This window comes from Cavia porcellus, unplaced genomic scaffold (assembly GCF_034190915.1).
Source record: "Cavia porcellus strain 051 isolate PalLab524CR breed Dunkin Hartley unplaced genomic scaffold, mCavPor4.1 scaffold_7, whole genome shotgun sequence".
In the NCBI taxonomy this organism is placed as follows: Eukaryota; Metazoa; Chordata; class Mammalia; order Rodentia; family Caviidae; genus Cavia; species Cavia porcellus.
In genome coordinates, this window is record NW_026947490.1 from 47,900,796 (window position 1) to 47,928,665 (window position 27,870).

The window sequence follows — 27,870 nt, forward strand, 5'->3', positions numbered from 1 at the left end:
GAGGCTCTCTGAAAGACTCGGCTCAGAGGCCAGGAATGATGCGGACTAAGGAGACACGAACCGGTAGAGATATGCTCTGCTGACTCAGGAACGAACTGGGCTGAGAGAAACCAACTTAGAATACAGTCCTGGCGCTAAAATAGGAACAGAAAAGACTCGGAGTGGAGGCTCGACCCCGCGCCATTGGAAACTGCGATTTGGGTTTCCCGCCGCCCGGCGGCTGGCTGCCTCCACAAGCGGCTCAGCAAGGAGAGACGCGCAGAAGCTCTGGGAACGGGAGTCTGCGAACGGAGTCGAAAACAGGACGGACAAGGAGGCGTACACGAAAACTGACTGGTGGCGAGGTGAGTGAGAAACTGACCCCCTACCACAGTTTGACTCCAGCGGAGGTCTTTCTGGGCTCCAGCAGTCCTGTAAGAGCAGGGCGCGGTGGTGACTCCAGCCACACATTCCCCTCTCGGACCGGATTGGTGAAAAGTGCCTGGCCTGCGTGACGCTGCTGGCAGACTCCCTAGGCTGGCCTAACCCAGATCCCAGAGCCTGAGGTGGCCAGGAGGAGTGACTGACTCCCGCGTAGGCTGCCTCCTCCGCAACTCCCTGGTGCGCAGCGGTGGGCGGGAACAACTAGCCAGCGCAATTTGATCAGGCTGTGGCTGACAGGCAGGGAAGCCGGGCCTCCTATGTAAGCTTGCATTTTTATAAGGAACAGAAAATATGGGGAAGGGAAGCAACAAGAAAGGCTCCTCGGCCCCCAATCCTGAGAAACAGGCGATAGTGGACACCGCACCAATATACATTAAGCACCATATAGAGAGCCTCATAGACCAATTCAGGAATGAAGTTATCAACGACCTGAAGCTAGAAGTATGCAGAATAGTTAGAGAAATGCTAAGCACCACCCAGGAAAAAACAGATGGTGGAATGGAAGAACAGAAAAAGAGGGGAGAATTGCTTGATGGAGAAAACAGAGAAAGCATTGAGTATGTGAAGCAGGTTCAAAGGGACTATCAAGAAATTAAGAAGTCTATCCAAGACTGGCATAACAGCTTGAAAGAAACTAAGGACAGACTATCTGAACTGGAGGGCAGACTTGTAATATGGGAGAATGAAATGAAAAACTTCTTAAAAATAACAAAGAAACAAACAGCAATAATACAAAGACAAGAAGATGATAAGAGGAGCCATAACTTAAGGATTAAGAACATAAAAGAAGAAGTAGGGACACAAACAAGTGAACTACAAAAGCTACTCACAGAAATAATCCAGGAGAATTTTCCTAATTTAGCAAAAGGTAAAGATACTCAGATGTATGAGGCATACAGGACCCCAGCTACCTACAACCCTAACAGAGAAACACCCAGGCATATAATAATAAAAATTCCAGAAATTCAATACAAGAAAAGAATATTAAAAGCTGTAAGAGACAAGAAACAGACTACTTACAAGGGAACACCCATCAGAATTACAGTAGATTTCTCTTCACAAACCATCAAATCACGAAGAGCATGGGGGAAAATAATTCAAGGTTTGAAAGATAATAATCTCCAGCCAAGATTGAGATATCCTGCACAACTGTCCCTGGAAATTGACGGAAAAACGAGGTGCTTCCAGGATAAAGAGGAACTGGGGGAATTTGCAACCACCAATTCAACCCTACAGAAAGTATTGCAGGATATTCTTAAAAAAGAAAAATACAAAGAACCCAGAAATAGTGGCAGGGAGGCCACAACGAATGGAGCAGAGAACAAAATGAAGAAGACAAACTGACAGCTACTGACAGAAAAAGAGCTCAACAGAAATGAAACAGAGAAGATTGGATGATAGGAACAGCTATTTTGGACAAAATGACATCTTAATAGGAAATACTGATTTAGTACCATCTTGTTTTGAAGTCTCATCTAGCTTTTGTTCTTCTGTCTCCAATGGTCTAAACAGGTTGTATCTTATTGGATTTTATTATGTATGATAGTATAAGCAAAAACCTTTTAAAGACAAGGAGATTATACAGAAACCATTGTTCATTTTCTGTTAGTCGATTCTAAATACTCTATAATGCTGTCATTCTCTTAAATGGTTTTACATTGTTTTGATATACTTAATGCTACAGTATACGAAGTTGTACTCAAGGACTTCAAGGAAAGAGTCAATATGGTAACTACTTTTGGGTCGGAAATATCTGGTGGTGAAACACTATTCTGCTTAAATGGTTATGTTTTGATCTGCCCTGTTTCGCTCTTATGACCTCTTTTTTTCTCAATCTCCACTCTATTATTTACTTTTTAATTTTTATCCGTTTAATTAAAGGGGAAAAAAATAACAGGATATAATATAGTAACCCACTTTGACTTTCTATTATCTCGATTTGAAGCCCTGTATTACTCTCACCATCTTGTTTTTGACTGAGGTTCCTCTATTCTGTTTTGCTGGATAGTATCAGGTTCGAAAGTTTAGGCATCAGCTGAGAAGATAATGAGATTCATTATAACGCCCATTCTCATTGACTTTTATCTACTTTTGAAGACCTACAATGTCTCCAATGTTTTGGTTTTGTCGGTTTTATTCTTTACTGTTTTGTTCAATTGTATTACAACTAATGATATAGGCAATTCTATTAGAAATAGCGGGAGGCATTATGGTAACCATTGTTGATCACCTTGTATTATGTTTTTATATTATCTAGGGGCTGGGGATTTAGCTCAGTGGCATAAGCGCCTGCCTTGCAAGCAGGAAGTCGTGAGTTTGATCCCCGGTACCAATAAAAATGAAAAAGACAAAAAAAAAAAAAAAAAAAAAGAAGTATTATCTATTATGTCCACCCTTTTGACTTGACCGATTCTGTTCTGTTATGTCACATTTGGTTTTACTCTCTTCCAAAAAAGCAATAAGAACCGTGGGAGCAATGAAACCCAAAATGTGTAATAGTCATAGTACAAAAGAGAGGAAAAGAAAGTGCTCTAAACTATATAACTGCATGTATATTTAAGTGTATAAGATAGAAAATGATATCACAGAGTTTTATTGGATCATTGAACAGAACTGTTTGCAGTATCATTGTTGGAATGTCCACTCTACAAGCTTTAATTTTTGTGACTTGAACAATTATCTCTAAGATGGCAATATGTAATCCATTAACTAGTGATTTCCTACTGCGCATTTTTTTCTTTTGTAAATCTGTATAACTTGTACCCCTTCACTGTTTTTCTTTTCTTTTCTTTTCTCCTTAAATAAATAAAATAAATAAATAAATAAATAAATAAAAATAACAAAGAAACAAGCAATAACAATACAAAGGCTAGAAGATGACAAAAGGATCTATAACTTGAGAATAAAGAATGTGAATGAAGCTGGGGTACAAACAAAGGAACTACAAAGGTTATTCACAGAAATAATTAAGGAAAACTTCCCAAACATAGGAAAAGGAAACGATATTCTGATATATGAGGTATACAGAACTCCAGCCACCTATAACTAAAACAGAACTATACCCAGGCATATAATAATCAAGATCCCAGAAATTCAATATAAGAACAAAATACTAAAAGCTGTTAGAGACAAGAAACAGATAACCTATAGAGGAATGCCCATCAGAATAATGGCAGACTTCTCAACACAAACCATCAAGTCAAGAAGAGCCTGGAGCAAAATATTCCAAGCCCTGAAAGAAAATAATCTCCAGCCCAGATTGATATACCCTGCTATAAACTATCTCTGGAAATTAATGGAGAAACAAGATGCTTCCAAGACAAAGAGGAACTTGGGAAATTTGCAACCACTAATCCAAGTCTACAGAGAATACTGCAGGGCATTCTAGAGAGAAAGAAAAGTACTAGGGACCTCATAGACGAGTTCAAAAGTGAAATATTTAGCCAGGAACGGTGGCAGAGAGGCCTCAATGAATGGAGTAGAAAACAGAATGAAGAAGATAGGCAAACAAGAGCATAACAGAAATGAGGCAGAGAAGATTTTGTTCAAAACTGGTATGATTGATGGTATCAAGTCTTGAGAGTATAGGCAACTACACTGAAGATGACAAGACTCTAGGATACACATTCTGGTTTGATAACTACTGGTTTTTGAAGTTCTAAACTGTATACAAAGTTGTGTTTTTATTAATATTGTTATGCACTGATATACTCAATTATACTATGTCTGATGACATAGTCAATTCTATTTGAGATAACAAGAGACAACACAGGAACCATGGTAGAACTCTTTGTACAATGGTCTTATGTTTTTTTTTTGTTTCATGTGTTTATAGGAAAATGTTTTGCTTTGCCTTGCTTTGTTTTGTTTCTCCCTCTAATATAGAAAGGATAGAAATACATGTTAAGACTCATGTGTGTGTAGAATCTGTAAACAGTTTATGAGAACAGATCTTATGACACATGATGAACTGAACAGATACTTTGAAGAAAAAGAGACACTAAAATACCCAGTGCTGATCCTGGAGTGTCATAATGTGAAACCCAGCAATAGTATTATTCTTTGTTCAGAGTGATATTAGCCTGCTTGGTTTATTCAATGCCAACATAATTGAAGATATGGATAACTGCATGTATGTTTAAGTGTATAGGATTGATAATCATATTTTTAAGTTCTAGTTGGATAGTTGAACAAAACTGGTTGCAGTCTCACTGTTTGAATCCCCACTTTATATACTCCACTTTATTATCTTGAATAACTATTTGTAAGAAGACAATCTGTAATCATCAACTAGTGATTTCTGTTTATTTTGTCTTTGAAATTATGTATTATTTCTACCCGTTTTCTGTTTTTAGTCTTTCTTTAAATTTTTAAAAAAAAGGCACTACAGTACTTAGTGCTGATCACAGAGTGTCATGATGTGAAATCCAGCAATACTATTATTCTTTGTTCAGAATGATTTTAACCTGCTTTAGTTTAATCTAAACATAAATGAAGATATGGATAACTGCATGTATGTTTAAGTGTATAGGACTGACAACCATGTTACTAAGCTTTTGTTGGACAAACAGAACTGTTTGCAGTCTTGCTGTTTGAATTCCAACTTTACATATTCCACTCTTGTACCTTGAACAACTATTTGTAAAACGACAATATGTAAACATCAACTTGTGATTTTTTACTGTTTATTTTCTCTGAACGTATTATTTCTACCTATTTTGTTTTGCTTAGTCTTTCTTTAAATAAAATTTAACAAAAAAAAATTTTCTTTTGTAAATTACAAAAAAAGTCGTATCTTTTTTTTCTTTTGAGACAAGATCTCAATTGTAGCTCAAGCTGGCCCTGGCACTTTTGAATTCACAGTCCTTCCTGCCTTGGTGACTAGAGTGCTGGGATTACAGGTATGTGCTACTGTACATGGATTTTAAAAAACGGTATTTGTTATAACAAATTCAGGCAACTCAAAAAGATCTTATTATTTCCAAATAAGAATGTAATATCCCTCAAGGCAAGGATCTTCAGCATGATATATGACTTCGGCACTTAATATGGTAGCTGGAACTCAGCACTTATTCTATACATATGTATAAAAGTGAAAAATGGCAAGTAACATGAAAAAAATGAATATTCCATTACCTTCACCTTCATCTGTATATAAACATGTACATAGTAAAGGTTTTTTTTTTTGGTACCAGGGATCAAACTCATGACCTTGTACTTGCCAGGGAGGTGCTAACTCCACTAAGTTAAATCCCCAGCCCTCACCAAAAAATTAGATCACACCACAAGTACTATTCTTAACTGACTCTTTCCCCTTTTATGGAGTTGTGTTTTGGGTTTTGTTTTGTTGGAGACAGGGTCTTGCTTTGTGGTCCGGGCTGACCTTACTTACTATATGGCCCAGGCTGGCCTCAAACTTGCAGCAATCCTTTTGCTATAGCCTCCCACATGCTGGGATTACAGGCATGCACCACCATGCCCGGCTGGATTTCAGTGTTTTAAACTTTTACATTTCTAGTTTTAACTTATCCTGACTCCTTTAATGTCCTTAAGAACTCTGGGACTGTGAACCTTTAAAGACCGGGAGCATTTTAGATAATGTTATGGGCCATTTGCTAAGCTTTCTGTCCTATTCTTTGTACATGAGGATTATATTAATGCTACCTTTAGCAGGACATAGCAAGTGATACCATGATCCACAGACATGACTTTTTTTTTTTTGGTACCAGAGACTGAACTCAGGACTTTGTACTAGCCAGGCAGGCACTGATGCTTCTGAGCTATATTCCCCAGCCCATAGACATGATTTTTTAAGATAATCTTTTCCCATGAAAAAATTTCTAACTTTATTAGTCATCAAAAAACTACAAAATAAAACCATGGCATATAAATTAAAACCCAACAGCTAGCTAATAGAGAATTTCCATATTTCAATAAACTTTATTGAAGTACAATTTAAATATCATATATTTACTAGTTAAGATATAGATTCAATGAGTATCAGTATATTCACAATTCTGCAGCCATCATCACAGTCAAATTTTGAATGGTCTTCTCCCTCCAAAAAGTAACCCAGACTAGGAATGGTGATACACTCCTGTAATCCCAGCACTTGGGAGGCTGAGGCAGGAGAATCGTTTGCAAGTTTGAGACCAGCCTGGCCTACAATGTGAGAGTGAGCCCAAGGCCAGCCTAAACTGCATAGTGAGACCAAGAGTAATCCATACATATTAGCAGATATTCCTCACTTCCTAGTACCCCTTTCCTCCAACTATAAACCACTAATTTACTTATTATCTTTATAGATACTTATTTTGGACATTTCATATAAATGAAAAATAATTTCTTAAAAAATATTAATCATTTTTGGGACATATATACATTCAAAAAACCCTTTTCTTAAATGAACCTAGTGTTTTTCAAACAGATCATAAGAAGACAAGTTAACCAAGCTCTCTCTTTCTGTCTTTCTCTCTGTAGTCCTAGGCATTGAACCAAGGCTCTTGTGTGTGCTAAGCAAGTGCTCTACTACTGAGCTGTTTTTAGTGGTTCTTGAGATCTATGTGGTAGCTTGAGCTTCCATTAACTGCCTCTAGGAGGTTGTGCCTAAAAGCTAAACAGAAAGAACATAACTCCCTATAATTCGAATACCACTTTTCTCCAAAGGCAGTGGCTATACAACCTATAACACATAATTCTTAGAAGTAGTTAGTGAAACACACTGAACTTTTTTATAAAGTGCATTTAACTACATGGTTGGACATACAGACTTTGTAAGTTTCAAGTTGCTAGTTCTAACTTTTATCTTTATCAATCTCCAAAGAAATGCCAATGTTCCAGCTGCTTTTTCACCTAACACTACACAAATCACAAACACTTTTCTAATTTGCCAATCCAAAGGTGACTTTTAGGACTGGATCTTATCCTGTCTACTCTCTTTCCCCAAATTTTCTGCTTCCTTGGCATCCAAGAGGCTTCTGCTTCTCCTTGGTTTATCTCCAACATCTCAATCACTCTACCCACTCTACCTCTCTCTTCTCTTAGATGATAGTTTGTCTTCTTACTCAAATTATTCTATGAGTTATATCTACCACTTCTGCTTTAGCTCCCTCCTTCATGATAACTCCCAGATATATATCTAGTGCAATCGTACCTCTACCAGACCTCAAACTCATCAGAGCAAAGATGGAACTTATTATTCATTTTCCCCCCTTCAGAAAACTGTACTTCCTCTTGATTTTCTTTTCCTGGTTAACAATATCCTTGCTACCAGTGACCTAAACCAAAAATCTACATCATTTCATTTGTTTTCCCTTATCATTATTCCAATCTTCATCTAACAGAATTGCCAGTCAGGCATGGTGGTACACACCTGTAATCTCAGTACTCCAGAGGCTGAGGCAAGAGGATCACCATGAGTTTGAGGCAAGTCTGGGCTACATAGTGAGTTCAAGGCCAGCCTGAACTACATAGCAAGACCTTGTCTCAAAAAACTAAACAAAACAAAACAAAATGAAAAAAGAATTGCTTCACATCCTTATACTCTCAAATCTGTCTCTTTCTCCACATTTCAAAAACTATTGCCCCTAAATTCAGATTCTGTTCACCTGTCATAATGCCATCATATGATAGTTTCCTACTTAGTATCTGTGCCTCAAATCTTTTTTTTTTTTTTTTTTGTCTTTTTGAGACAGGGTCTCGCTGTGCAGTTCAGGCTGGCCTTGACTTCACTTTGTAGCCCAGGCTGGTCTCAAACTCACAACAATCCTCCTGCCTCAGCCTGTGCCTCAAATCTTGCCTAACTCATCCAATTTTTTCTTTGTAGTATTATCTAATAAAAAAAAAAAAAAGTAAACCTGATTCTTGTATCACTCATATTTAATACCTCCCCACTCTGAGAGAGGATCTTACTAGTAGTCCAGGCTGGCCTCAAACTCAGGATCCTCCTGCCTCAGCTCCCAAGTACTAGAATTACTAAGTACCACGTCCAGCTTACTTAAACCCTTTTAATGACTCCGTATCTGCATGGTAGCATGAGAACCCCTCAGTACTGCAAAGATATTCCTGATTCCTCTCATTTTGTGTCCCTTCTCTCCCTTTTTCCAAGTTTTATTCCTATAAAACTAATTAGAGTTTCTCAAGTGTCTATGTCATGCCTATCTCCATACCTGGGCTATTTTTTTTATACTTTCTTTTACACTTTCCCACATGCTTCTGCCCTTTATTCTCAGTGACAGACCCTCTGTACCTTAATCTTATAGTCATCTCCTCCAGAGACGAATAGTGGTTGCTGCTTATGGAAGTCAATGCCTCGCACTGGCCCTGGGAAAGAAAGCAGATGATGTATGTTAGAAGCAGCTATTCTTTTAAATCTCAAAAGACAGGGATGACAAACCTTTTAGCGATCAAGTGCCCAAACTGTAACCCAAAGTCTGCTTATTTACACAAAGTGCTAATGCTGCAATTAAACCTGAATATTGGAGGCTTGGCTACTGGAGTTACTTGGCTCGCATACCAACAGGAAGGGCACTATGTACCCACTGTGGCCCATGTGCCATAGGCTCACCAACAATGCTCTCAGTGATTGCTATTCAGGATTTTTCAGTTCTCTCCCCAAGAACTGGGGATATTCTTGTCCACTCTTTTTTTTTGAGAGACAGGGTCCAGGTTGGTTTCAAATCCCAGGGCTCCAGTGACCAATCCATTACAGCTTCACAAGTGTTGGGACCACAGTTATGTATCAGGCTTCCCTTTCAAAAATTTTTTTTTTTTAGTATATGTTTGTGATACATAATATATTCATATTAAGAAAACGGCATGCATATATATCACATCTCCATCCCACACTCTTTAATCCTAAAGGAATCCATGTCAGACAAGGCTTAAACTACCCTAGAAAACAATAAAGACGTATCTTTTTTAACATTCTCCTAGAAACTATCTTACCATCATGTTCATCAAACTTGTCAATGAGGGTGCACATCCGATAGTCCCATAGCTGGATGACCCCATTGTGTAAACTGGTCAAGATCCAGGGTCGTTTGGGGTGAAAACTGAGCCCTGTGGGGCACAAGGAACAGAAAATTATATGTTGAGCTATGTAAGACCCACAGTGTCACCTTCTGTCAATTCTGGTTCATTCACTCATTTTAATATACTTGATGACTTATTGGATGCCAGACACTGTAATTTTTCCTTGTTAGTTACTTGACTTTTTAACATCAGTAAGATTTATTTTTAGAATCAGTTAATGGCAAGAACAATAGAAGTAAATGAACTGATGAATTTGCTTTATTGTTGTAACATTTTTATTAGTACAGTTTGTAGTACATAAATGTTTACACTCCTCCTATGGAGCTGATACACACACATCTTTGTTTCTTCCTTCACTCTCTATGCTTCCCTTATCTCTCCCCTCCCTCTATTTCTTATATCTTCCTACTTCTTATTATCTATCTTTAATTTTGCTCTGTGGTTTTCTCATATAATAGGAACCATGCGATATTTAAGCTTATGTGTCAGATTTCACTTAACATGGTCTCAATGTGTATCCATTTTCCTACAAATTACTCTGAGTTTTTCTTTATGGTAGAGTAGTACTTCATTGTATATAAATACCATTTTTTTTTTTTTTTTTTAGCCATTCATCAGCTAATAGACATACAGGCTGCTTCCAAAATTTAGTCATTGTGAACTGTGCCACTATAAATATGGGTCTGCATATATATCACTGCAATTCTGTAGTATGTCTTCAACTCTTTAGAGCAGTACCTAGAAAGGGAATAGATGGAATTTAAGTGCTGGGATTCTACTATATTCCTTTAAATACTGTTGGACTTTTTCTAGGGTACAGTTAAGTTGATCATTTTGAGGCTTGCTTTTAAGTTTTGTTATAGTCGGTGCTCAGCAGCCTTTGGTCTAGGGTGGTGATGGTGAAACTTTAAGAGCTTTCAATGAAACACTTTCAATGATACAAATAGCCCATAGTGGCACGCATGTCATAAGTTTGCCACCATTCGTCTAGGTCTAATTTGGAACCACTACTAATGTCCTGAGATTCCTTATATGATATTCTTAATATCAGGAAGTCTTTACATTCTGCCTAATAAGAAAACAAACTATTTTCAGCCTTTTGTGAAATCAGGTATTGTTCTTCTTTTTTTCATGGTTCTTTTCTAAGTTTTGGGTGGTTTTCTCACGTGCACAGGCAAAATAGTACACAGACAAAGGTGTGGGGGTAACCCCTGGCAGATCTCTAGCGCTCTCTGTTCACCAATATACCCTCTCTTCTGGTATTTTGCCTCGCAAATTTTAGCCATCTTTGCTTTCTTAACTCTAAACTCTTTTCCTGGGTAGTCCACAGGACTCTTCCCTATTATTTCACTGCAGACTGGAAACTCTAGCCAGTGAAGTAAGGTAAAATAATCTAGCATTTACTTTATTTTTCCTTTCCCACAAATTACTTCCTGCACTGCCTGTTGTCCAATCTCTGAAAACCTTTATTCTATACATTTTGTTCAGCTGGGTAGCGTTTACTACAAAAAGATACATCTAGAGGGCTGGGGATTTAGCTCAGCGGCATAAACGCCTGCCTTCCAAGCAGGCAGTCGAGAGTTTGATCCCCGGTACCGATAAAAAGGAAAAAGACAAAAACAAAACAAAACAAAACAAAACAAAACAAAACAAAAAAACAAAAAGATACATCTGGCCCTTATTAGTTAGTACATGATGACCATAAACAAAGTCCCCACGGGTAAAAACTGCTCGAAGCGTGGGGTGTATCCTTCAAGAAGTTATTAGGAGAAAACTCCAGGGTAATAAGGGTCCATTTCAACAAACCAGGTCCCAGAAATCTTTAATGGCACCCTTTACAATCAAGATTTAGATGAAATTTAGAAACTGCTCAGAATATATTCTTGTATTAATGTCCTCCATTTTGTGTGTGTGTGTGTGTGTTTCGTTTTTTATCGGTACCAGGGAGTGAACTCACGACCGCCTGCTTGCAAGGCAGGTGCTTATGCCGCTGAGCTAAATCCCAGCCCTGTCCTCCAATTTTTTAGTGAATCCAGCCAAGCTCTGTAATACACTTTCCACATACTTTCTCATTTTAGTTCTCTCTGTAACAGGATGCTAACAACTCTTATTTTAAAGATGAGGAAACATAGACCTAGAGATATTTAGTTAATGGATATTTTAGAATTCCAAAACAAGCCCTCCTGACTCCAAAAAACAAGTTTGTAACGACTCTGTTGCATCTTACTAAACATTGCAGATGTATTTTTACAGCTGTTATTGGACCTTCTCTGCTTTTTTTCATTTTAACATTTTAAGAAATCATTGCACTCAATCAGTTGCCCTCCAAAACAAATTACTAAAATTTATTCGCTGTTTATCTGAAACTCCAAGTAAACTGGGTATTCTGTATTTTATCTGGCAACTCTATCAATCTCACATTTTACTGGGGATACAAGCCTCAACGTACTTATTTCTAGTCGGGAATATGGTTCAATGGGTGTTGAGATTGTGGAGGCAGGCCTCCTTACATTAAGTAGCCAGTACACTCTCCAAGAAAAGCTACAATGACTGAAGTCAAATCTCAGTGCCCAGTGCTTCTCTATATAACATGATCACCAACAAGCCAAAGGGCTTTGGGAACAGAAAAAAGGTCAGGAGCACAGCCTCCGAGAGAGGAGAAACAAGGAGCTGGGAAACAAGGAGCAGACCTAAGGGGTCCCTGCGGTGCAGGAACCGCTTCGAACGTAAGGCAAAGCCCCAGGACACACAAAGAAGAGAGGATTGCAAAGCTGCCCGCCAGGCCTAACCTCCCCGGGTCTCGGTTTGGGTACGTCGGCTGGGCCCAATTAGACCGGCAAGTCCACCAGTTCTTTCCCAGTGACAGCACCGTCCCTGACATCCAGCTTCTACTTTACCCTTTTTCTTTTCTACTACCTTTGACTCGCGCGCTCTTGGTCTCGAACTTAGTTAGCATCCTTTAAAACTACAGCTCCGCCGGCCGATTACCAGGTCCGCCACTCCCTGCTGCCCTGCGGAGGCCTCCACGTCAGCTCCCCTCGGCCACAACTCCCGGAAGCTCCTCCACAGAGGAACTTCCGTTCTCCGGAGCTCTCTGCCACAGAGACGGCGGCAGCTGTAGCCTAGAGAGGCCGCTAGCCGACTAGCCGGGACCGGAGGCTTCCGCTCAGCCGAGAGGCAAGATGGCCACGGCTGGGGTCGGCTCTGAGGCTGACCCGGGAAGTCGGGGTCTTCTTCGCCTTCTGTCGTTCTGCGTTCTACTGGCAGGTGAGGCCTCCCCGCCCGTGAGCTCGGCTCTGTAAGGGGAACCCTCCGGATCTGCCCAACCGCAAGCGCCGGCGCTTCCCTTCTGGTCCTCGCTGCCCCTCTGTCCCCCACCCTGTAGATCCTGTTTCTCTTTCGTTCCCATGACAGAAGTTCCCCCTTTCCTTAGACCTTCATCCCTTCTCCACCTTGGCAAGTAGTGCCACTTCATTCCTTCCTGCAGGCTTTTTTCTGGATTTCCAGCCTGATTCTCTCCCACTTTGTTTAGATGCCCCGTTTTCCATAGAGCCCCAGCCACTCCGCCCACAATCAAAAAGGACAGATGTGAAAGTCCAGTTTTCTTCCCCGGGTTTAGATTTTTTGAGCCAAAACAGCTGTGTTCTGTAGGTGCTCTGCGGCACATAAAAGAATCATTCCCCTTCCTGCGTTCATTCTATAACTCCTGTCCCTGTCTTTTCATCAGTAAAGCGAGACTAAGGTAGGTTGCGCAACTCTTAATGATTCAAGGATCTTAAGGCTTTTATAATGTGCATAGATGCTTCCTTACACACATTTATTTTCTGGTGTGTGACTTTTTAGTTGGTTGAGCACTAAAATGTAATCGCGACTGGGATGTCTTCTAAACTCACTTTGTTTTTAAAGATTCCCCAATGAGAATCTATAGTTGTCCCACACTATAGGTACACACAGATGACCTGCTGGTGTTATATGAACCGAACAGTTATACAGCATAAGGTTTCTCCCAGTTCTGTTCAGACTGTTGGGAAAAGACTCAGAAATGTGTTTTTAAAATTGTTTTTGGTAATCTGTATTCTTAGGTTAGAGATCTTTTCTCAATTAATTAGTAATACGCATACAGAAGAGCAGAACTGTGATCATCCATGTAACCAGAATTTGGCACATCTAAGGTCAAACACCTTTATGTTGACAAATCAAGTCTTCTCTCTTAGCTTCACTTTCATTTGCTGTTCATGGAGTCTTCTGAGTCACATAGCTGGGTGCTTTGTAGAGCATTTATCTGTTCCAATAATGTGTCCAAGAAATGGAAAGAATGCACAGTTTACCATTTTAGAAAGTATGATATTGAATGATTTACCCAAGCTGTGAATCAAGCCAGTGATACTAAAGAGGCAAAGTATTAGTGTCTCTTGGTTTCTTCTAACAGTTTTTATCTTTTGATTAGGTTTCTGCGAAGGAAACTCTGTGGAGAGAAAGATCTACATCTCTTTAAATAAAACGGCTCCCTGTGTTCGTCTGCTCAATGCCACGCATCAGATTGGCTGCCAGTGTGAGTTGAAATTGTAATTTGTGTTTGTAGTCATTGATATTTTAGTTTGTGCCCTAGATACTAAGAAGGATCCATGCCCTGCTTGGGAGTCTTGGTGCTCAAATTAGACTATGTGAGTAGGAGGTGATAAGAGAACCATCTGTCAGACCAGAAGCTAATTAATAAGAGCTAACATTTAGTGAATTCTGCATACTAAGCTTTTTACAGGTGCATCTCATTTAACCTCCACAGTGCCCTCAATTATTTCCATTTTACAAATGATGAGAGTGAGACTTAGGTTGAGTAACTTCCCAAGATCATGGTGGTAATACATTATGATGCTAGAATTTTTTTTTTTTGTCTTTTTCTTTTTTTATCAGTACCAGGGATTGAACTCACAACCACACACTTGCAAGGCAGGCACTTGCGCCACTGAGCTAAATCCCCAGCCCCTATGATGCTAGGATTTTAAGCCTGGTTATCTGTGTCCTAATTCAGGATTCTTAATTGTACTCTGAATATCTTGTAGGAACCAAATTGGTTTTTTTTTTTTTTTTTTGTCTTTTTGAAACAAGGTCTCACTATGCAGTTCAGGCTGGCCTTGAGCTCACTTTGTAGCCTGGGCTGATCTCAGACTCACAGCGATCCTCCTGCTTCAGCCTCCTAAGTGCTGGGATTACAGGCATGCACCACCACCACCAGGCTCTCAAAATGGGCTCCTTAAAATTAACTAATTGACAAGAATTACCCCAAATAGTTTTGAGAATTAGTGAAGAATTTATAATTATGCTTTGTAAATGGGTTTCAGTATGGAGTGTCTTGACACCACAGTTACAAACACTGTAAAAATTGCAGAAGGGAAAAAGTTGTGCTCAGAAACCTGAATCAGTTTGTTTTTTTTTTTTTGCTTAAGTTGTTCTTTTCAGATATTTGGTCTTCTATGGACAGCAACTCTGTCAGAACATAGTTTTGCAAGTAAGCAAGAAAGTTGGGTCTGCTCTTGGCTTCATTATCAAATTGATCATTTGTAAATTTCAGTTTACCCCTGTACTCAGGGTTGGAATAGTTTTGTACAAAGCAGAAGGTCAACTTAATAGATGATTATTGGTGATGTTGAATAAATAGCATGGTCTCAGCAATGAACTGTATGGTTACTTGAAACCTTTCAATTTGGTAAAAGTGTAAACTGAGTTATTGGAAAGTATGAGATTTGCTCAAGGAAGTGATTAATACTTTTTCTACCAGTTTTTCCCTGAGCTACACTATATGTTAATTACCTTATATTCCTGCTACTGGGAGCACTGGGAATAAGTTGATTGGCTTCAGTTTTTTTTGGACCTAGTTTCTAGGGGATGAAAAAGTCAAGGTGGGCTGAGATCAGGCTGCTGGATATGCTGGACATGCTGGAACCTTACTTTAACTGCAACAGGCTAGGACCTCATCCTCCTGGAGTTGCCCTTTGGAAATGAGTCATTCTGCGGCATGTTCTTCAAGCAGCCCCATGGGAGGCAAAGCAATAGCCTCTAGAGATGAGGCCAAGTGCCAGTACAGAGAAAAGAGGGGAGGAGCTGGACTCTGGCCACTTCCTCATTAAGATCTTGTTTCCTTTTCAACCTACTTATTTCTAAGTCTTACTTCACCTTATCCATTCTTAGCAGACTACGCCCTCTTTAATTGGAGTTGTTAGCATAATAAAACTAAGGAGAAAAAAGAGATTCAGATTTGATTTTTTTTTAGTATAATAATCTATTTCTATTGGGTCCTTAAAGTGCTCAAAGAGAGCTATATATTTAAGTTTCTTTTTCCTGTCTATCTCCTTTCTTTTTTCTATCCCCACTGTGTGAGGCAAGAAAGGATAGAAAAGCTCCTTTTCACTGAAGGTCCAGAGAAAGTAAGCAAGTTACTGAAGACTACACAGTCATCTGTTATCCAGTTTAAAGTCCATGCTCCTTCAGCCAGTGTCATAGCTTTCCTATCCTTCCTAGACCTGAAGTTACATCCTTTTTTTTTTTTAACCATACCAGCTTTTTCTTTTCTCATGTTTTAAATGTTATAGTAAGAACCATTGTTAAACTTCCACTGATATCTGGATCTTAACTAAAGTTGTTACAGATTCTGCCATTTCTCTGTATTTTATTATCGCCATTGACATGAACTTGTTAAGTATTTATTGTTTGTAAACCATCATTAAATGTCAGGAGCCCTGCCTTCATGTCTAGATTTTATCAGATCCCATGGAAGAAAAATTTTGCTTAACTAGCAATTAGGAACTGGTTATTGTTTTTGTCTCTTGGTTATTAGGAGTATTTTGGTGCCTTGGTCTAGAAGCACAGTTGCATGCCTGGCTCTGTATAATGAAGAGCTTTGTATGTGGCTAGGCACAGTGTTGCATGCCTATAATCCAGGTACTCGGGCGGCCGGAGCAGGAAAATCACAAGTTCAGGTCCACCTGAAAAATAGGGAGATTTTGTCTCAAAAAATGAAGAGGATTGGAAATACAGCTGAGGGATAGAGAACTGGCCTAGCATGTAGGAAGCCTTAGGCTCAAGCACGCCCATTGCCAGTAACAATAAAAACGTACCTCTATGTAGTATGTTTTGAAAATACATTCTCCTGGCCCTATCTTTAGTGATTTAATTTAGGTAATCTGAAGTAATGCCCAAACATCTGTGTTTGTTAAAATTCTATAGGCTGCTGATGTGGTTCATTGGTAGAATGCATGAACAGCATTCATGAGGTCCTGGCATGAATCCCTAATGCATAAATAAAAACAAAAGTGGAAAAACTTCCGAAGTGATAGATACATTGTCTGGAGTGAGCCCTCCTGCTCAAAAATGATTTGTGAATATCATATCCAGTCTTTATAGAGTAAACTTTTAGGGACACTCTGTGATGTCTATATATGGATCTCTAGAGACTTAAGGGGCTTTTGCCAAATGCCTCAATATATGTAAAATTTAAGACATTTTAAACTATATATCATCCATCCTGTAGACTAGGGCTTCTCAATCTTTGTCACATCACAAGATGCATAGAAATGTTAACTGGCTGGATATGATGGTGCAAGCCTTTAATCCCAGTACTTGGAAGGAAGATTGCCATCAGTTGGAGGCTTGCCTGGCTGGATAGAAAGACCTTGTCTCAAAAAACCAAGGCAAAAAAAACAAAGAATAAGAAAAGAAATGTTATTTGTGTGGCATCTCTCATGTATAGAAAATGGGTTTTATTTGTAGGACATTCTGGGATAAATGATGTCTGACTGCTAGTGTCCAACCTAGGGACCTCGGAAACCTGAGTTCTCCAGGAAGCAGGGCACTCTCTCGTTACGTCTCAGATCCACTCAAGGCCTATCAGTGGGGATCTCTGTTCTTCAGACCTCAGAGTTCCAGATTAATTTCACCTAAAACTAGCCAGGCGCAACTGTCAAGTCATTCCTAAATAGGACTGGCACAGGACTGGTGATCTAGGAAGGTCACTGGGGTTAAGGGCAACTACATGTTTTCACAAAGATTCAAAGCCAGAAATCTAGAGTCTGGCATTTCCTAGAGAAAGTACAGATTTGAAAACTTGATTCTACTCTAGAATCTTGCGTTTATGCGTAAAAGACTGAATTGAGAAAAAAATACGAAGTTCATAGGACCTTTCTGGAATTTAGTGAACAAGGCTACTGGGAAGTCTTCTTGGACTCTTTTGTCCTCCATTCCTTCCTTCATGTGGAGCCAGTTTAAGACCAGAGGTGGCTGTAGTCTCCCAAATATATTGTGGCATCTCTAAGGCTAAAAGATCGGCAGGATGAGTAAGGCAGTCAGAATTGTCAATTAGGGAAGCTTTAAGTCCACCCATTTTTTTCCTTCCAGCTTCAATTAGTGGGGACACAGGGGTTATCCATGTAGTGGAGAAGGAGGAAGACCTGCGATGGGTGTTGACAGATGGCCCCAACCCCCCTTACATGGTTCTACTGGAAGGCAAGCTGTTTACCAGGTAAGAACTGCATGTGCCTGCTGGGAAAGTGTATCCAGAGAAGGACAGGTTTGGTGAGCAGTCTGCATACTTGTGAGGCTGCCTTTCTCTAGTTGGAAGAGTACAGAGACAGTCTTCAGAAACGAGGCATACTATCAAATGGAATAATCTCAGCAACCTTAAAAATAGAGTTCCGTCCATGCAGTACTGCACACTTGTAATCTCAGCTACTCAGGAGGCTGAGGTAGAAGCGTCACAATCTCAAGGCCAGCCTGGATAACTTAGTAGAGAGACTGTCTCAAAACAACAACAACAACAAGGAGAGATACAGCTCTAGTGAGGAAGGAGGAAGGATCCTAGGGCGGAAGGAACGGTGCCCAGGGTTTCTGGGGGACAAGGTCGCTGAATTAACACTAAATTCACATTGGGCCACAGTCCAGACTCAGAAGTAAGAGAGTGAAAAAGAGAAGGGACAGTTTTGCTTTCCTTGGTTCCCTATTCATTTCCATGCTGAGGAGCAGAGTTCTGGCTATGTAATGGCTTCTTGTCTCTTATGACACTCCCGGTCTATTCCAGGCATATAATGGAGAAGCTGAAGGGGAAAAACAGTAGGATTGCTGGTCTTGCAGTGACCCTGGCCAAGCCCAGTCCCACCCCTGGCTTCTCTCCTAGCGTGCAATGCCCAAATGATGGATTTGGTAAGATTTCCAAAAGAAGGCCTTATGGTTGCTTCCACCTCGAGTTTGTATGAGGGAAATACATACCTGGCTGCATCTGTGTGTGTTGTAAGCAGCCAAATCCCAGAGAGAAAACAGTGTTTGCCTTTGCTGCCCATTCCCTTCCTTGCTCCTCATCTACTTACCTTCCAGCATCCCTTTGTGTCACATGCACAGAGCCCTAATCTGTCAGTCTAATGTCCTTTGATGCTATTGCTTCTACTTCAGTGTAGATGTTAGATTCCTGCTTCTATCTTTGGGTCACTGTCCCTTTTTGAACTCTTAGCCCCGACCAACTCTTACGATGTTCTGATCTTCCTCCTCCACCTGATTCCTAAGTGGTTGATGCCTGCATAACCTGTCCTCCCAATTGCCCTTCCTTCCTGCAGGTATTTACTCTAACTCCTATGGGTCAGAATTTGCACACTGCAAACAAAAGCTATGGAATCCTCTGGGCAGTGGTTTGGCTTATGAAGACTTTAGTTTCCCCATCTTTCTTCTTGAAGATGAAAATGAAACCAACATCATCAAGCAGGTAATGACTGCCACCTCCTAGCAATTCCAATGAGAATGAGAATTATTTCTTGGGCTGTCTCTCTGTTTGGAGGAAGGCTCATTGTCCTAGTGCACACTTTGAAAAATAGTTGCTCCAAGAAAGAACCAAGAAGTTCATTTTCCTCACATTTCCCTCACCTACTTCTTTCCCTGCTTAATACTGCAGCATTGAAGGCTTTTAGACTAGAAAACAGAAATAATAGTTGACAATAAATATGAAGCAAGGAGTTCAGCCCTGGTTGAGACAAAAGATCTGAGCATGGTGTTGCAAACCTATACTTCCAGCAATCAGGAGGCTGGGGCAGGAGGATCATACTTTTGAAGCCAGCCTGGGCTACGCAGTGACACCTTGTCTCAAAAAGCCACAAACAACAACAATAAAAGAACATTTAGGGCCGGGGGGTTTAGCTCAGCGGTGTAAGTGCCTGCCTGGTAAGTGTGAGGTCGTGAGTTCAATCCCCTGTACCCCCTCAAATAAATAAATAAATAAAAAGGACATCCACTGGACTAGGAGTTAAGAGATTGAGTTTAGTTCAGTAAATTCTGAGGTTCTTTTTAGCCCTGATATGTTCTTAATTCTAGTCAAGGATCTTCATTTTGACACAAAGAACAGTTAAGAGATTTATCCAAAGTTGTAAGATGACTTGGTGGCCAAGCTGTCTTGAATCTTATTTTTGATCTCTAGATCAGTGTTCCTTATGTCAAATCACATTAAGAACAGTGGCTGAAGCTCCAGATTGGGCCAAGCCATTTGGGATGGGATAAGTTCATCTGTTCCAAGTAAGCCACTGAGTCCATGCCCCTTTCCACCTATTGAGGAGTTTTTTTGTTTGACCTTGTAGACCCTGTGGTTATCCCAAGCCACCTGTAGCTCAGGGACAAATGTTTGAGGATGGAGCTGGGCTTTCCTCTTCCTGGGAAGTAAGGGAGGGATTCCACCGCTGTCTGTCTCAGTGTGGTCCCTCTCCACTTCCAGTGCTATCAAGATCACAACCTGAGTCAGAATGGCTCGGCACCAGCCTTCCCGCTGTGCGCCATGCAGCTCTTCTCGCACATGCACGCTGTCACCAGCACTGCCACCTGCATGCGGCGCAGCTACATCCAGAGCACCTTTAGCATCAACCCAGGTAGGCCAGAGCCTCACCACACTGCAGAGTCCTGCAGGGGGAGAAGGACAAGGCCAGGCCAGGGAGTACAGCAAGCTTGTGGTGGGGAAGGAGTGGACAGGGCAGCAAGCGCAGGGTGGGAGAAGGAGCAGCAGTTGTGTACCAGGTAGGCGGCTTGTACCTGAAGAAAGCACAAGGCAGCAGAAAAACTAGCCTGGACCCATTGAAGTAGAGAACATGACCCACAGAGTCCACAGAGAGGTTACACAGGCCTTCCTTAAAGCTGTTGTCTCTTGGTCCTAGTTATCTGTTTATGTCCTGCTCAGAAATTGTGTGTGACCCCCTGTCTGACTACAATGTATGGAGCATGCTCAAGCCTATAAACACCTCTGGGACGTTGGAGCCTGATGATAGGGTAGTAGTTGCTGCTACCCGGGTGAGTGTTGACACCTGACCAACATGGGCATGGCTGGCTCAGAAAGAGCTGGCAGGCCTCTCCTGGGTATATCTGATTTCAGAGTTGCTACACTAGGGAGCCTCAAGTGGAGAGGGATCTGGGCGGTGCAAGGCTGAGTTCTAGCCATCGTTTCAGCACATGTGTATTCTCTTGGCTGAAACAGAGAAGAGTGCTTGGGCCGGGTCCTAATTTCCAGTTCTAATGAGTACCTGTCCTGCCTTTTCTTCTGTGGTACCCAGCTGGACAGTCGTTCGTTTTTCTGGAATGTGGCCCCCGGAGCTGAAAGTGCTGTTGCTTCTTTCGTCACCCAGCTGGCTGCAGCTGAAGCCTTGCAAAAGGCACCCGATGTCACTACCTTGCCCCGCAATGTCATGTTTGTCTTCTTCCAGGGGGTAAGGGCTCTTTGCCTGGGATCAGGCAGCAGGGATGGGGGATGGGGAAGCTGAAGGTGGCTCTTGGTTTGGACAACCCCAGCACTTGACTTAATCAGTGCAGAGCTTTTGAATGTATCTATTGTGTCTCCTTTGGAGTTTTATTTTCAGAAGCATCTATGCCTTCTCACCACCCCTCCCATGAGATCTATTTGAGGCCTTTTTTTTCTCTTATTATCTACATCCCCCTTTCTGCTCTATAAAGGCTCCTGCTTTTCTCTACTGGTACTCCAGCCTGTCTCTAGCCTGAGGAATAGCAGCCACATAATAGTCCGTATTCCCTTTGGGCCTTTACAAAGACTGCTTTTTCCACCTCTGGACTGGAGAAGTCCTGTGATACATACATGTGAGGGATGGTCGAAGATGGGAGGTCGGGGAGGAGGAAAGGAGAGGAAGTCACATGGCCATGTAAGCTGACTCTTGACTAGCAGCTCTAAAGGCCCTGGATAGTAGACTTCCTGCCTGGAGTTTTGATGACTTAACCTTCCTTGAGGCTTCCCTAGCCCTTGGGAATTTCTGTTGCTTTTCCCACCCATCTCTGTTCCCCCCAGGAAACTTTTGACTACATTGGCAGTTCAAGAATGGTCTACGATATGGAAAAGGGCAAGTTTCCCGTGCAGTTAGAGAACATCGACTCATTTGTGGAGCTGGGACAGGTATGCGGCTTGTGTGCTTTCTACTTAGAGCTTCTCGTTTCCCTTCTGTTGTCTTTACTGCAGGCGCCACCCTGCTCTTGCCCTGACTCCTTTCCCCCAGGTGTGGGGGTTGTGAAGACTTTCTATAATCATCACTGCTTTATCCTTCCCCAGGTGGCGTTAAGAACGTCTCTAGAGCTCTGGATGCACACAGATCCCATGTCTCAGAAAAACAAGTCTGTGCAGAACCAGGTAACCTAGTAGTTCAGAATGCAGACTTTACACCAACCACTGTCTTGCTCCCACCAACCCGCTGGGCCTAGAGTCAGGATAAAAGAAAGGATCTGATTGGATATGGGTTATGAGATAACTATCCCAGCCATTACTGTTTGCTGGGAAGAATTGTGAGCTCATTGACATCCTAATACTAGTTTCCTATACTGGGGAGTTCCTGGTCCTTTGGTGCTTCGTGAATGGCCACTGCCCAAATTATCTTTTCTTGGTGAGATGGGAGGGTACCAGGGATTGGACTCATAACCTCATGCTTGGCAGGTAGACACTTATGCCACTGAGCTAAATCCTAAGTTATCTTCCACTTTCCTTTTTCTCTGTCTTTCTTTCCCTTCTCTTGCTCTCTCTCTCTCTGTCTTTCTCTGCCTGCCTGCCTGCCTGCCTGCCTGCCTGCCTGCCTGCCTCCTCCCTCCCTGCCTTTCTTTTGGTACTGGGGATTAAACTGAATCTGGACCTTCACACTGGGCTGTGTTCCCAAGGCTGATGTTTTTTTTCTGGTACCGGAGATTGAACTCATGACTTCACGCTTGTGAGGCAGGCGCTTATGCCACTGAGCTAAATCCCTGGCAGTGATGCTAATTTTTTAGATGGGGCTATTATTCAGTTGCCCAGGCTGGCCTCAAACTCATGATACTCCTACCTCAGCCTCCAGAATGGTGGGATTAGAGGCCTGTACCGCGATGCCTAGCATGTCTTCCACTTTCCTACTGCATGCTCAAGACCCACCAGTTCAGCTTTAGGCCCGAGTTTTTCCACACATTCATTTTCCTTCCACTCTATCCTTTTTGTTGTCCCAGCTCTGGACTTCTGTGGCACTTAGAGAACTGGTTACCTAGTTTCCATTCAGCCTTCGGTTTTATCATTATTTGTCCCCTCCAAATCTGTACAACAAAAAATAAGTGAAACAACCCAGTGTAGATAAGACAGAGTCTGTGTATAAATGTGAAAAAACACAGGTGTGTTCTTTGTGCCCAAATTTCCTACTATAAAAACAATGGAGAGAGCTGTAGGAAATTCAAAGAGCCATCCTCGGTCCTGAGAGGTCTGCAGAATACATATCTCAGTATTGGGGAGCTTCCAGTCTGAGGACCTGAACTATGGGGCACTTGGGGCATAAAGGAGACCTCTTGTTTCCTGTTCCCCATCTGTCATCACTCCACCTTCCTCATCCACACAGGTACAGGACCTCCTGGCCACACTGGAGAGGAGTGGTGCTGATGTCCCTGGTGTCATCCTCAGAAGAGTTAATTCATCCCACGCCCTCCCGCCATCTTCTCTACAGCGATTTCTTCGAGCTCGAAATATCTCTGGTGTCGTCCTAGCTGACCATAATGATTCCTTCCATAACCTGTAAGAATCCCTGGGACCTGCACCTTTCTCCTTGTCAAAGGAAGTCTGCCTTGTAATCTAGGAGAAAGATCGTCATCACAGCTGTCCTCACACCACTTCCTCCAGAACCTACAGGCAGTTTGTTTTTTGCTCAGTGGTCTCTTCACATCCAATCTGGTCCTTCATTGACTTGATGTCCATCTTAGAAACCATCTCAGCCCTCCGCCTTTTGTAGTACAATCATCCTCTGTTGTGGTCCACTGTACTTGATTTCTCCTGGGCCCTCAGCTCCTCAGGGCTGCCAGCAGAGGGCAGTGTCTCAAGTGAGCATAGCAAAGTGGGGGTTTGTCAGCTGGAGGACAGAGCCCCCCCTACCCCGGAGGGGCCTGCCCAAGGATGCTACAAACAGTACTTGTGCTCCATGAACTGTAACACGTTATTGCCATGTGTAGGTACTCATGACTAGTGTGCTGAGGGGATTCCAGAAAGCAGAAATGAGACTGATGGTTGCATCTTTCCTGGTCTGGTGCCCTTAAGCTGCTCTAAACTTGGTGCCTGGGATGATGAGCCTTCTCACACAGGCCAGGTTGTTACCGGCCTCTCTGGGGCCAAACAAATTTCTCAATGCAAATGCTTAAGCTCTGGCTCTCCAAATCTAGCCAGCTAGCCCCTTGTCACCCATTCAGGAGAGAAACAGTTCTAGCATTAGGGTCAACTGTCTTATCATTCCTCAGGACCAGGTGTGGGGTAAGCGATGGTTCCTCATTTGAAGTCATTTTGGACTTGTTTGTGTGGCTGATTTGACCGTAGGTGGGGTGGAGATTTGTTAATGGGAGAGACTGGAATTGCCTTTAACCCCTCTTTTAAAATCTTTTTCCTTGGAGTTCCCTGAAGCCCATTGTAGTGATTTGATTGAGTTTGTATTTGTAAAAATCCTTGAGCATACCTGACCCTAATACCTGCTAATCCCTCCTCTGCTCCCAGCCAACCTCTGTTCATGGAAACTCATACAGGTGTTCTGATGATACATGGTAGAGTTCTCTGAAAATTCTCTGAATCATCCTCCTATGCTTCCAGCCCAGACAATATTAGAAGAGTCTTCTGTGCTTAGAGATCTCAGCTAACTTATCTTTTCTACCTCATCCATTGGGAAAGTCTCTATTTCATTAGCCACCCCCACCACCACTCCTGCTTCTATGTTCCCCATGCCTTCTTTCATAATGGACCCTAATTTTGTCTCTCTTTGCCCCCAATGATAAAAAATAAGATACCAAGATCTTGCATAAGGGGCATTTGAGTGGGAAAGGGCAAGGCCCTGGCTGAATGTAGCCAAGGCTCATGCTGGCTTTCCTGGCAGCTATTATCAGAGCATTTACGACACTGCTGAGAACATTAATGTGAGCTATCCTGAGTGGCTGAGCCCTGAAGAGAACCTGAACTTTGTGACAGACACTGCTGAGGTAGCTGACCCAGGCTGGGTGGGAGCATGGCAAACACGGTGACAGTGGTTAGAATGCCAGCACCTGAGGCTAGGAAAGATGCATCAGTCAGTCCCTCTCCTCATCTGCCACAGGCCCTGGCAAACGTGGCCACAGTGTTGGGACGTGCGCTGTATGCACTTGCAGGAGGAGTCAACTTTAGCAACACAGTTGAGGCTGATCGCCAGACGGTAAGAGCAGACGTCCCTGCTTGTGTCTCTGATGACACAGCAGGCTACCCCACCTTTTACTCCTTGCTTGGCCTTCTAGACTCAGGAGTTCAGCATGCCAGTGGATGCTCTGGCGTGGGCCTCATCTGCACTCTTACGAGCTGCCAGTTTCCCAGCTCATCTGGCTCTTGCCCTGTGACTGATCACTACTAATTCTTCTCGCTGGACTCACTTCAGACCCCAGTGTTCTCTCTTTCTCTTTCTGCAATCATAGGTCACCCGCCTGCTCTATGGGTTCCTGGTTCAAGCTAACAACTCATGGTTCCAGTCTATCCTTAGACAGGACCTAAGGTCCTACTTGGGTAAGCATTTGGTGTCACGAGGGACACCCTTAGCCAAGGTAAGGTAAAGAAAAAGGCATCATTTTGGTTTAATCTTTATTCTTTTTTTTTTGTTTGTTTGTTCTGTTTTCTTTTCCTGCCATTTTTCTTTCTCCTGGTATGTGTTGGATCCTTTTCTTATAACCTTCTCTGCCATGGCACTCATCACTGGGGCTTTTATTTCTGCCCAACTCCTCCCTTCCCTCTGGCCTGTGCTCAGGAGACGGGCCTCTCCAGCATTACATCGCCGTCTCCAGCCCCACCAACACCACTTATGTTGTACAGTACGCCTTGGCGAATTTGACTGGCAAGGTGATGGACCTCACTCGAGAGCAGTGCCAGGACCCAAGTAAAGTTCCAAATGAGAACAAGGATGTGAGTGGTGGTGGGTGTCGAAGGTACCCCAGGGGCTTCTTTCCCTTGGGAAAGTTGGAAGATCTAGACCTAGGGCACTCAGGGTTGGGATGGAGAGGTGGAGGGATGCAGTCCTGTGACCTTGATGGCCAAGGAAACAGTGGCCTGGGTGACATTGAGCCACCTAAGGGGTAAAGGGACAGTGGCCACTTAGCTTAGGTGCGGTGCTGACAGGGATGAAGGGAGCCACTGAGAAGAGGATCATGTCAGCCCTGTGTTGTGGCCCATCTCCCTGTGCAGCTGTATGAGTACTCATGGGTTCAGGGCCCTCTGAATTCCAACGAGACGGACCGGCTCCCCCGGTGCGTGCGTTCCACAGCACGACTGGCCAGGGCCTTATCACCTGCCTTTGAACTGAGTCAGTGGAGCTCCACTGAATATTCTACATGGACTGAGAGCCGCTGGAAAGACATCCGAGCTCGGATATTCCTGATTGCCAGCAAAGAACTTGAGGTGAGGCAAGCAGGAGGGAGGTGACGGCAATCTAGCTGACTTCTCTGTTATCTCAGACCCCTTCTATCTGCCTCTTGTCCTCAATTTGTAGTGCAAAACCTGCTGCAAATTTGTCCCTGGCCTGCCTGTGTGTTCCACTGGGAAGCTTCTCCTCACTGGTAGTTAGACTGTGTGTGTGTTCTGGAGAAGCCTGCACATCCCAGAAGTGCTTCTGGGACTCCTGCTCCTAATTAGACAGCGGGGATGAGTCATTTGGAGCCCCTGTCATGAGTCAGTGATGTAACTGCCATTAGGGGATCAAAGCCGTGAGACCTCCCTTCAGGACACTTAAAATCTAATGCGAGAAGGAAGAACTGAGGGACTTCTTTTTTCAGCCAAGTATTAAGTCTATACATTAGAAAGAAACATGATTTTCCATCTGTAGTACCTAAAGTCAGTGCCAGAATTCCAGTGTACCTGTGTCCTTGTCCCAATTAACCAAAACTGCACTGGGTTCTGAGGACACTGTTCTCTTCTCTGTCCACACCCTTCCCTCCTTGCAGTTAATCACCCTGATGGTGGGCTTCGGCATCCTCGTCTTCTCTCTCATCATCACCTACTGCATCAATGCCAAAGCTGATGTCCTTTTCATTGCTCCCCGAGAGCCAGGAGCTGTGTCTTACTGAAGAGGACCCCAGCTTTCCCTGCCAGCTCGGCACTTCACTTCCAAGATCATTTATCCCACTGGGAACAAACCACTAGTTTGTCACTGGATCATCTCTGGGCCTGTCTCAGACTAAAATTAATATAAAGGAGTGGAACATCCAGAAGAGACAGGGAGCGATAAGCCCCTGTGCCCCATCAGCTCACCTTTCTCTGTTTCCTCCTTTTTCTCTGTCCCTGCAAGATTCTGGGATCATAATAGAAGCTTCCTGCTCCTGTTTTTTTAACTCCTGAGGTCCCTACTCCTACTTGCCTTTCCTCGGGATGCCTCTCCTCTTTCCCTGCCCTGTGTGCCCTCTCACCCGACCCCACCCCTGTACCCAACCACTTTACAGACCCAGAGGAAGGAGGCAAAGGGTCAAACATCGGGCTTCCGCCACGGTGAACCTTGGCAGAGGAGAATGAGGTTCTCTTGGCCGAGCCTGCTGTTTGCTTCCCACCGACCGTTCTCCGGGTCCTCAGATGGCACATTAGGGTGGGCGTGCTGCCGGGTGGGTATCCCACCTCCAGCCCACAGTGCCCAGGTGTACTTTTTATTAAGCTGTAATATCTATTTTTGGGGTTTTTTTTGTTCGTTTTTTTTTTTTTTTGTAAATATATAAATAGCGAGTTTCATTAAAATTATCCCACACAACTTGTGCTGTGACTTGTTATTCTTCCCCAGTCATCAAATGCAGGAAAAACTGTGTGCTGTGCAGGTGAGACTGGAAGTCAGTGAGTTGTTACTTTGCTTGCTGTCTCCTTGATCTTAGAAGACCCAAGAGGAAGCCCCAGTTAGGTGCATTGAAGTCCATTAAAAGAAGGTC

The 27,870-nt window shown here is 42.6% G+C and overlaps 2 protein-coding genes across 5 annotated transcripts in view; one reads left to right on the plus strand and one right to left on the minus strand.

The window, feature by feature from the left end:
• Window positions 1-12,544, minus strand: part of Copa (COPI coat complex subunit alpha) — a 54,304-nt gene extending 41,760 nt beyond the window's left edge. For both annotated transcript variants that reach the window (XM_003466569.4, XM_063253514.1), the window contains exons 1-3: window positions 12,373-12,544; window positions 9,370-9,483; window positions 8,672-8,745 (exon numbers count right to left, since the gene is read on the minus strand). In XM_003466569.4, coding sequence (XP_003466617.1) covers window positions 8,672-8,745; window positions 9,370-9,483; window positions 12,373-12,412 — 228 coding nt within the window. In that variant the 5' untranslated portion in view covers window positions 12,413-12,544. The remainder of the gene's footprint in view (window positions 1-8,671; window positions 8,746-9,369; window positions 9,484-12,372) is intronic.
• Window positions 12,542-27,698, plus strand: Ncstn (nicastrin). Of its 3 annotated transcripts, none has more exons than XM_003466571.4 (17): window positions 12,542-12,723; window positions 13,904-14,008; window positions 17,845-17,968; window positions 18,524-18,645; window positions 19,053-19,198; window positions 20,195-20,345; window positions 20,651-20,760; window positions 21,021-21,173; window positions 21,764-21,868; window positions 22,022-22,099; window positions 23,316-23,488; window positions 24,825-24,927; window positions 25,041-25,136; window positions 25,390-25,477; window positions 25,716-25,870; window positions 26,150-26,362; window positions 26,905-27,698. In XM_003466571.4, the coding sequence occupies exons 1-17, from the start codon at window positions 12,639-12,641 to the stop codon at window positions 27,025-27,027; spliced, it is 2,130 nt and encodes a 709-aa protein (XP_003466619.2). In that variant the 5' UTR covers window positions 12,542-12,638; the 3' UTR covers window positions 27,028-27,698. The 3 variants fall into 3 exon arrangements, with proteins under 3 accessions (XP_003466619.2, XP_063109586.1, XP_063109585.1); XM_063253515.1 differs by lacking the exon at window positions 12,542-12,723 and adding an exon at window positions 12,974-13,198; XM_063253516.1 differs by lacking the exon at window positions 26,905-27,698 and having other exon boundaries at window positions 25,716-25,880; window positions 26,150-26,300.
• The last annotated feature ends 172 nt before the right edge of the window (window positions 27,699-27,870 follow it).